Source organism: Quercus lobata, chromosome 1 (genome assembly GCF_001633185.2).
Source record: "Quercus lobata isolate SW786 chromosome 1, ValleyOak3.0 Primary Assembly, whole genome shotgun sequence".
Classification (NCBI taxonomy): Eukaryota; Viridiplantae; Streptophyta; class Magnoliopsida; order Fagales; family Fagaceae; genus Quercus; species Quercus lobata.
Genome location: NC_044904.1, coordinates 28,105,102 through 28,115,578, shown reverse-complemented (window position 1 = coordinate 28,115,578; position 10,477 = coordinate 28,105,102). Strand labels below are relative to the sequence as shown.

General features: G+C 34.4%; 2 protein-coding genes across 4 annotated transcripts; one reads left to right on the top strand and one right to left on the bottom strand.

Moving 5' to 3' along the window:
• Window positions 1–2,502, top strand: LOC115985649 (ras-related protein Rab11C). The gene is made up of 3 exons (XM_031108573.1): window positions 1–200; window positions 302–512; window positions 1,744–2,502. The coding sequence occupies exons 2-3, from the start codon at window positions 348–350 to the stop codon at window positions 2,230–2,232; spliced, it is 654 nt and encodes a 217-aa protein (XP_030964433.1). The 5' UTR covers window positions 1–200; window positions 302–347; the 3' UTR covers window positions 2,233–2,502.
• A 1,052-nt stretch (window positions 2,503–3,554) lies between these two features.
• Window positions 3,555–6,585, bottom strand: LOC115985634 (metal tolerance protein B). Of its 3 annotated transcripts, XM_031108560.1 has the most exons (3): window positions 6,401–6,585; window positions 5,348–5,426; window positions 3,555–4,916 (listed from the first exon to the last, which is right to left on the bottom strand). In XM_031108560.1, the coding sequence occupies exon 3, from the start codon at window positions 4,914–4,916 to the stop codon at window positions 3,774–3,776; it is 1,143 nt and encodes a 380-aa protein (XP_030964420.1). In that variant the 5' UTR covers window positions 5,348–5,426; window positions 6,401–6,585; the 3' UTR covers window positions 3,555–3,773. The 3 variants fall into 3 exon arrangements, with proteins under 3 accessions (XP_030964420.1, XP_030964418.1, XP_030964424.1); XM_031108558.1 differs by lacking the exon at window positions 5,348–5,426; XM_031108564.1 differs by lacking the exons at window positions 5,348–5,426; window positions 6,401–6,585 and adding an exon at window positions 5,121–5,330.
• Window positions 6,586–10,477: the final 3,892 nt, after the last annotated feature.

Below are 10,477 nucleotides of genomic sequence, written 5' to 3'. Positions count from 1 at the left end.
ATTTTTCTTTCGCCGTTTCTATCATTGTCCACTCCATCCCACATTTCCCACTTTTTTCCCTATAATTCCTGCACTTACTATTTATTTATTTTGTTTTTTTAATTTTTTGAAAACAAGAAAAAAAAAAAACAAGCTCTCATTTCCAAAAATTCACTTTGGGATCTCCAATCTCTTCTCGATCTATCTTTCTGTTTCTTCAGGTAAGTCTTCTTCTCCTCAGATCTCTGTGTTTCAATCTATTTGTTTGTTTATGTGTATCTGTATGTGGATCTGAAATTGGATTTTTGATTTTTATTTTTAGGTCAGAGAGATCGGTGGAGGAGAGAGAGAGAGAGAGAGAGAGCGTTATGGCGCATAGAGTGGACCACGAGTACGACTACCTGTTCAAGATCGTGTTGATCGGTGACTCTGGTGTCGGAAAATCCAACATTCTCTCCAGGTTCACGCGCAACGAGTTTTGCTTAGAATCCAAGTCCACCATCGGCGTCGAATTCGCCACCAGAACTCTCCAGGCAAGCAATATCTCTCTTTTCCTTTTCATTTTCGGCTTGATCTACGCCTCTGATTCGGAAATTGGATTAATGATTTTTTTGTTTTTTTTATGAAGCCTCTGAGCTTGGATTTTAAATTTTTGGATTCGTAATTCTTGTTTTTTAGGAATATGAGGTATAGGATTCTTTGGATTCGCGTAATTTTAGGCAAGAATTCAGAGGTGTTTGGTAATTGTGAACTGTAACTATTTTATTCTTTTTTCCTGTTTGATTTTTTAGGCTGGAAAAAAGTTGCATCTTGAATGATACATAGCACTATGCTTTGTCAGTCAATGTGAGATTCTGTGTTGGATCGCGTAAGTTCGATAGCATTGCTTCGAAGTTTTTATAGAAGCTACCAAATGATAAACACTATTACTACCAAATGATAAACACTAGTATATATATATAGACACATATTTGTGTTTTAGGTTTTTTTTTTTTTTTTTTTTTTTTTTTTTTTTTTTACTTAGTTTCACTACCAAGCATCAAACAGTATATGTAATCTGTGTGCGTGCATGTGAAATGTACAAAAATCTTTCCCCGTGATTTCTCTTTTATCTTTTTAACTTTTTGAAAAAAGAAAAAGAAATCAAAAATGAAAATTTTTTCTGTTCATGCTGGTTATTGTAGTTAAATGATTTTTCTTTGTGAAAAATGAATACTTTAAGCTATAAGTTGCTATACATAATAGTTTAAATTGGTGAATAAGTATTGGTTGCTTAGAAATGCGGACCATGATCGAATGCTTTAAGTATTGGCCAATCAAGCGGTGGATTGATGGGGATCGGACATCTTCTGTGAGAGGTTATTTTGATGGTCAAGTTATCAATGAGATGATCAATTTGCTTAAAGTGATGACTATAGAAATAGCCATCTATCATTTTCTGAGCAAATGGAGCTTAACAAAACTTCATTCGCAACTTGAATAATTGAAGACAAGGTTTCTGCTTTATTTTGAATGGTGCATTTACCAAACTCCTCTCAGTAGGAATCTTTGTTAATCTAGATATACATTAGACCTTGCTTTATGGATTGTTGATGGTGTGTACTTGTACTGGAGAAATTTCATAGGTTTCAAATCTACCTGTTTGGATTTGTTCTTTCTTGTATGTTGGGTAACTTTTGGTTGATAATTCTATGTTTTTGAGTGTTCATTTTCATTGTTATGGCATGTAGCGGTTTTGTGAATGGTTGGTTTTTGACTTAACAGGTGGAGGGAAAAACAGTTAAGGCACAGATATGGGATACTGCAGGTCAGGAGCGATACCGCGCAATCACCAGTGCTTATTATAGAGGAGCTGTTGGGGCACTGCTTGTCTATGACATAACTAAGAGGCAGACTTTTGACAATGTCCAAAGGTGGCTCCGTGAGTTGAGGGATCATGCAGATTCTAACATTGTCATCATGATGGTGGGGAATAAGTCTGACTTGAACCATCTTAGAGCTGTTTCAGAGCAAGATGGTCAGGCCTTGGCTGAGAGGGAAGGTCTCTCATTTCTTGAGACATCAGCTTTAGAAGCAACAAACATTGAAAAGGCATTCCAGACCATTTTGACGGAGATCTACCAAATCATAAGCAAAAAAGCATTAGCAGCTCAGGAAGCGACTGCCGGTACCACTCTTCCTGGTCAAGGGACCACTATCAATGTTTCTGATGCATCAGGGAATGCAAACAAGAGAGCTTGCTGTTCTACTTGAGGAGACATTTGAGCGTGGTGAAAGATTTGCAAGCAGACAAACCAATTTTTTTTTTTAAATTATAAAATTACCCTTTTACTTTTTACTTTTTTTTTTTTCCTTTTTTAATGAGAGAGAGACTTGTAGATTACTTTTTTACTTCACTGAGTTGTGATAACCGATAAGGGAGATTGTGAACTAAGAAAACAAACAGAATGTAGTACTTTTGGAGGGTTTGCTTTCTTTTGCTCCATTCTTATATATTTGCTTTTAAAAATTGAAATTCTTTGAAATTTGGGGTGTTGGGTGTTTCTTGGCAATTGGCATCTTGACTGGGAGATATACTGGTGTGGTAGAAGAGGCCTTGCAAGTTTAGCCTTTCCTTTGGAGTTTGCTTGTTAAGCAATTCTTCCTAATTTCTAACTTGTAATAGAAGCACTCAAAGCCATTCAATGCAATGATAGGGACTTCTCATGGTTTGGCAATATCATAGCGGAAGCTAAAAGTTTTTGTCGAATTGTTTTGTGAAATGGGAGATTTTTGTTGTCTAAAGTAGCACTGTCTTGCAAGGCATGCTCAATTTGTTTGAGTTAGCGGTGTGGATGGAAGGAGTTCCATCTTTTATCCAACCACAACTTCTCTCAGATGTACCTTCTTAGGTTATTTGTTTAATAAAACCAACTAAAGTTCCATTTTTTTTTTTTTAAATACCAATCTATTCCATTGCTTTTGTATTTCCATTTTGACCTTCCTATTGCTTGCCCACTTTTGAAGTCTGCTGGTGGTAGCATTGCACGCTTGGGACCAAATACCTTGCAATTAATGCGGATTTACTACTACAAATTGTTTTGGCCGTGTACCACCAGCTCTACAAATATCTTTGGCCATGTAGTACAAATTTTAGTACATAATAAGACTGATAAAATGGTTATTAACTTTTAACACAAAACAAAATAAAAAATAAAAAAACATTCAAAAGTTTCTTTATTATGTTGTTGATACAATGTCAATCACATTTATGATCATATCAGTTTATAAAATCTTTTATAATAAAATTGGTAGTAATAACATGACTAGAGCCATAAGGCTGCTGAGATTACTCCTCAACTCATTGTAGGCAGCAGTATTATGCAGATAGAAGCCAAAGCAAAAGGTCTGGCCAATGTTTCTTTTCTTTTCTTCTTTTCAATCAATAACAAGCTTAATTTGTAATTTTTTTTCCCCTCTTTTTTTCATTGGTTTTCTCTATACTCTATACTCCTGTAAGCGGAAATGGGATAGGGCTTTGTTTAAAATTTACCTCCAAAAATAAGGATAAGATATTAAGAGTGGAATAAGCTTGCTAAAACTTGAAATATATCTAGCCAAGTGGCTATGATTTCATTAGCAGTAACTCAACCTTTATCATTATAAAAGAATGGGGGTGGAAGGCGTGCTAACTTAGATCAAACAGATCCAATGAGCTACATGCTCCACAATTATCTTTGGAAAATTAGTAACCAGTGAGGCAGAACATGAGAGAACCTTGAATTTCTATTTTTATATGGGAAATCATTATAATTCTATTCAATTTGTATTGTCACGTGACGTATTCTGTATGTTTTTTCACAGAAATCCCTAATCTTGAAAAGTAATTCACTTGAGCAAACTCCAGATTCAGCTGTCACATGGCAAGATAACACAATTTTCCCTACTGTTATTGCCCAAACATGTAGATCATGAATATCCTGAACTCCTTTGATACATCTGAGGCCATTTTCCAGCTTATCAATGTTGATCTCGCTTGGAGTCCTCTCCATCAATATGCCATAAATCTTTCCAAGCATGGACAGAGTAGTACTTAAAGACAGAACAGCAAATACAAGAGTGCACATCAGATCAACTATTAACCAATCGGGTTTTGCCCATATGATAGCTCCAGCAATCATCACCCCAACTGACTGAATCAGATCAGTCAAAACATGCAGGTAAGCCCCTTGGACATTTATGTTCAACATTTTGGTCTTTACTGGAGAATCTGACACCAAATTAGTCTTCTCCTCGGTTGTTGCACATTCCTCATCCTCTCTTTCATGATCATGATCCCCGTGTCCACACGCATGATGATTGTGATCATGATTGTGATTATGATTGTGATCATGATTGTGACCAAGCCATACAACCATCAGACAGTTAATAATAAATCCAAATGCTGCAACTGCAAACATTAGAGGCCCGTTCACCTTTGCATTTTTGTGAAGAATTCTATCAATGGCTTCATAGATTAAGATCCCAGAGATCAGCCATATGAGCTGCACGGATATAAGGGCACCCAAAACCTCAAGACGACTGTATCCAAAAGACTGGTGTGATGTTGCCCTCCAACCTGAAGCCCATACTGTGAAAAGAGAGATGGAGAACCCAGCAACATCAGAGAGCAAGTGGGCTGCATCTGTGAGAACTGCAAGGCTATTGGCCTTCAAACCACCAACAATCTCTACTACCATAACTAATACATAGAAAATTATGAGTCCACGCAGTTTTTTCGCTGACTTTGATCGTGCTTCTGACTCCAAAGTACTATTTTCTAGTTTGGAGAAAGCACAGAGAGATTTGCAAGATGACTTCGGTGGCATGGAAAGTACATCAATTTTCTCAGAGACTATTGGAATTTCAATTTCCAGCTGGGAATTTGTTCTCAAGATGGGTACTTTCTCTTGCTCCATCTACATCATCAAACAGACCGGTTAATTTAGTGAAAGAAATCTATCAAATCCAACCAAAACGGTCCAATGTATGATTAATTGGTTTCAAACACTAGTTGTATGTCATACTTAATGCTGCAAATTCTACTAGTTCAAACAGAATATTTAAAAAGGAAAAAAAAGGGGGGGGCGGGGGAGAAAAGGCCACCAAAGATCAACCAATACCTTTGTTCACATTGCTGAAAATGGGGACTCCTAAATGTTATGCAGCTTTACAAATGACCAGACATGCGATTGATAAAGCCTACTGAAAGCTCAAGACTTAACTACAGACGTAAAAGAAAACATGGTAACAGTTTGTGAACTTGTCACAAATTCAAGGCTTGTCTTTCAACCAAGAAGGGTCCAATGGATATAAAATTAGACAAGCAAACAAGATTAAGTCACATTACTTTTTAGGTCAATAGAGGCCATGTCAGTCAGCGGTATGTCTTGCAGTGGCCCAAATTTCTTTGTCAGAAGAGCCAAAATCTGCTAAATAAATAAATAAATAAGCACAGTTTTTGCAAGCCTCAGCCATGGTGAAAATTGAGCAAACTATAATGCATGGTTTGTGGTTGAAATTCTGTTTTAGTTGAAAAAGAAATCCGACTTTAAGTTTGTAGAACATAGTGGCCTTATTTTCTGCTCATTCATAAAAACCAAGCAGTTATATTTGTAAAATCAATTGGAATTGACAAAGCCTTTGAATTCCAACTACCCAGGATCAGCTACTGAGATCCCTTCATTATTCTTAGACTTCTTTGTCATATCATATGTCAATACTCCTCAATTCACAATGATGTGTTGCACTTTGGACTTCCTCTGGTCCATCTGGTGCACTCAATAGAATCGTGTGAATATCAATCCTCCCACCAACTGGTTTCCATTGCATATAGTGAAAATCTCTAAGCCAAACTTAGTAGTCCTAAACTTATAGTGAGCGCCAATGGTTCTCTACACATGTGATCAAACTACAACAGGTTTCCAAATATTGCACCAAATTACTGCTACCCTAGGATCTCAACCTTCTTTTGTATCAATACTATATATCCTCATTATTGTCCAAAATACATTCATCTAGCAATGTACTGTTTCCGCTATACTCCAAGCGACTTAGCAAGATTACTTTATCAACTACACATCTAAACCCAAATTGATATTTCATTATCACTATTTTATATTACTGATTACTCTACCAATACCATGACAACTCAAACCAGAACCAGTTGACAATAGGCATAATTACAATTCAAAAACACCCAAGTTCTAACCAAAAACTAATGAATTCTGCATGATCATGATCATGATCAACCATGAGTCTCACCTAACCCAATAATAGGAGCATCAGGCAAAAAGATGTAAAATTTCAACATACCCAATTCAGTATCCATTAAAATATTCATAAAAAAAATTGCAGAAATTTTTTTTAAAAAAAATTATTCAAAAGAGGGAATGAGATGTACCTGAGGAAGACAGAAGAGCAAATAATAATCTGAATTGTTGACCCTTGTGAATTCAATCTCATGGGTTGATCAGAAAAAAGGGTAAGGCCGTTCGTTTTTGTTAAAAGGGCAATGTCAACAAATTTTTTTTGGTTAAAGGGGGATGCTGCATTAATTAGCCATAAAAGGTAAAGTGCTGGCTAAAAGTAAAGAATACAGTACCAAAAATAATACAAAGTTCTTCCGATACAAGAGCGTCTAAATCAACAAAATTTCCAACGTCAGCAAATTTATTAATTATTGTTAAAAGCATTTAACTAAAAAATAATAAAATAATAATTTTTTTATAATTCTTTTATATTTTTCATAAAAATAGTATTAAAATTTTTCCTCCAGTTAACATGACTCTTTATTAAAAGCGAATGGAAAAGACAACCTTTTTTTCCTTCTACGTTTCCTAGTGAAAAATGAAAATCAAGTAATTTATCTGTTTTTTATTTTTTATTTTTTTTATAACTAATTTGTCTGTGCTGAACTATAAATAGGCTGGATCCGCTATCTTTCTCTCTCTTCATTCTTCACGTTGTCCTCTGTAACATAAGAATAAGATTATCCCTTATCCCCATGTTCCAGTCTGGATTCTGAGACACAGCACAGAATTTGTTTACTCAGATTTACCAACCTCTCAGTCTCCTATAGTTTTAGGAGGGAAAAAAAAATGCTAAATACACACGAAATAGGATAATTTATGTCATAACTTATTTACGTGGTGGGTTGTGAGCGATAGAGATGTGATGGTAAGTTCATATGAAGATACAATTCTACCACTCATAACTCATCATATAGACAAATTATGTCATTTTATATATACTTTGTATTATCAAAAATCTTCTCAAAAAAAATTATTAAAAAAAATAACTTTTAAGTGTAACACTGGCGTTTAGAATTTTTTAATGAAAAAATAACTAATTTTTTTTGACAAATTTTTTTTTTATTTATAAAAATGATATCAAAACATTCTTAAATGTTCGTTAACAAAAATGGTTTAAGTCCATTAATATTTCCCATATATTATATCCCTAATTTTAATCCGGCTCCGACTGTAGTTAAAGTAATTTTCAATCAGATGCCTTTGAGAGAGTAGGGCGGCCGCAGATGGTGCTCGTGTTCCATTGCGAGCAAATAGAAATCTCAATTCCTTTCTCTCATTTCATATATATATATATATATATATATATATATATATATACTCTGCATGTAGTAGTACTATATATATAAAAAGTAACTTTTTTTTTGTTTAAAAAAAATCAACTTTGAAATCATAACGTCAGTTTATTTTTATATATGCTTTTAACAATTTATTTTAGAAAAGTTTTTATGAGAAATTGAAAAAATTGTCAAAATAATTAATTATTTTTTTTTTTTCTTAAATTTTTTTTCCTAAAATGGTTTACTAATGTATGCCCTAGAGGCACACATTATTAAATCCCTGTATAACTTTTACATTTTTTTTTTTTCAATTTGCACTTAACATAAAAAGTTGTAAGCTCTTTAAGTCCTCCAATCTAATTAAGGTTTTTTTTTTTTTTTTTTTTTTTTTTTTTTTTTTTTTTCTTGTCTTGCAAGCATTGGTTGATCTACTCGTATAATTTTTTATTTATAATATATATTTCTAACCTTTTACAATATATTTTTTAAAAAGTGTTCTTTTTCTATTGCACAAAGTATTCTTCTAAAAATTATTAGATTATGGTTCGTAATATCATCCACTTCTATTAAATTATATTATTTCCTTTTAAACAATATAAATTTTCTTAGTTTCGTTAAGAAAGAAAATGAGAGATTGGACAAAGATAGTTTTTGTGAATTTACTGTTATATATAAAAAGAAGTATTTTTTTTTCAATCATTACACAAGAAAAAATACAAGTTATTATTAAATAAAAGTTAAAAACTTGAACGAAATAATAGAGGGCATTTGTGACATCTCCTTTAAGCCTCCATTTCCTCCTAATTTCCTCTTTATTTTGGGGAGATTGGTTTTTGATAATAGGTTTAGCTTACTTCCAGTACTTTTTCAATTAGATATCTTATTTCGTTTTAAATATACAATGACAAATAGTAGTTGGTTTTAATCTCAACATTTTATTTAGTTAATGGGTAATGTGACAATTTCTCATTAAAACAAAAGGATATTTAAGTTAAAAAAGTATCAGAAGTAAGCCAAATCCTTTGATGATTAGGGTGGGAAACACTTGGGACTACGCATTTTCTTCTACATATTTTCTTGTGTATCAAATAGTGGAAAATACAAGTTTGATCACCACTTTTCCTCTCTCTCTTTTTCATCCACCCACACTTCACCCCAATAGAACATACTGCAAGTGTTTGGGGTATGATGAACAATAGCAAAAAGAAGATAGATGAAACTAATTGCATCCCAAAAAAAGTCAGGATTGGCTTTCTTTAGTGACGGCCATGACAATGATATGGCTCCATTAAAGAGAGAGAGAGAGGGGGGTCAACTCTAGAGGCTTGTAAATATCATGCTTTATGGTTATGTTTTTGAAATATGCTATATTAATCCTAGCAAGTATTTAGAAACCTAAAGAAAACTTTTACAGCTAAGTAAATTTTAACACTAAACTAATCAATATAGTTAAAGTGTAAATGACTTAACCAATTTTCACACAAACTAACTACACTACACAAGACATGACAATATAGTAAAGCAAAGGAAATAAAGGGAAAGCAAGCAAATCACACTAAACACCAAGACGTGTTTAGGAAAAGGAAAACCCAACTCCCTGGTGTAAAATCCTCTCCCCCCGACCACCCGTCGGAAATCTCCACTTGGCAAGATAGTTACAGTACATTAGGATACTAAGAACCCTTCAAGTCCAAACGCCTACATGTACTTGAGCCATCCAAGCTCCAGTTAGCAACCGATTGCTCTGAGTCCCTTCTCTTCCTAGCTTACTGGAGACCCTCCATTGAAGCACCAATGGAAACGCAACCAATAAAGATTGGATTTGAATGTGGCTACTCAAGTTTCCATAGTCTTTCTCTCACTCACAAGGTTTGTGTTTACGGGGAAGGAAGGTGTTTACAATATCTCAATCAATACAATGAAGGAGAAGAAAAAGAGAGGTTGGATTGGTTTTTCTCAAAATAAAAGGCTCTCTCTCTCTCTCTTCATACACTTGATCTTAGCCAAAAGGCTGAGAAAGGTAGCTCTCTCTTCATACACAATGATAGGCTTCTCTTGAATTTCTCTTATTTATTTTCTAGGGTTTGTATCACCCTTATTTGAAGTCTTTACCATGCCCATAGCTGTGTGTGTACTGGCAAATATACATTGGATGTAGTCTGGAATACAGAGTAAAAAGATTATGCAGTTCACGACTAAAGGTCACGTAGTGGTCCCAAGGTACACGTATGGACCCTCATCCAGACCACCTGCCACGTGGAGCTTGCGAGCCACCTAAGTCGCCTTCTAGTCACCTCTAGGTTGCGAGATCTCTAGTTGATGCAACTTTCCAAGATTGAGGGAGAGACTCAAGTACATCTACCCCAAATTACATTAAAGCCCAAGAAAAATACATCAAACATAAAATGCAATAATACAACTTGATAGGGATCAACTAAGGATAACCCGTCCTTGGATGTCATCCATGGCCAGACCACGTCCAAAGAAAATAATCTACAGCACTCGTCCTTTAACAATGAAGTGATCTAATCCAGAGTTCCTTCATAGACAACTAGATGTATGGACGAGTATATATATATATATATATATATATATATATATATGCATAGATGATTGAACTATACTTGGATAAATCCTACGAAGAATTTTGTAAGAATTCCACATAATTACACCATGACACATTGCTCTCACTATGTGGAAGAGACTCCTTAAACTTCGTTCCATATACCCCATTTTCTCTGCTAACTGCCCATATCATCCATGATGATAGTGGATCCAAATAAGTAGACCCACAACTAGCTCTCTATAAAAGGAACAAATCTCATTCACCCAAGGTAAGTTCTAATTATTCACTATTTTCCATCCTTGAGTCCTAGAGAGAAAACTGAC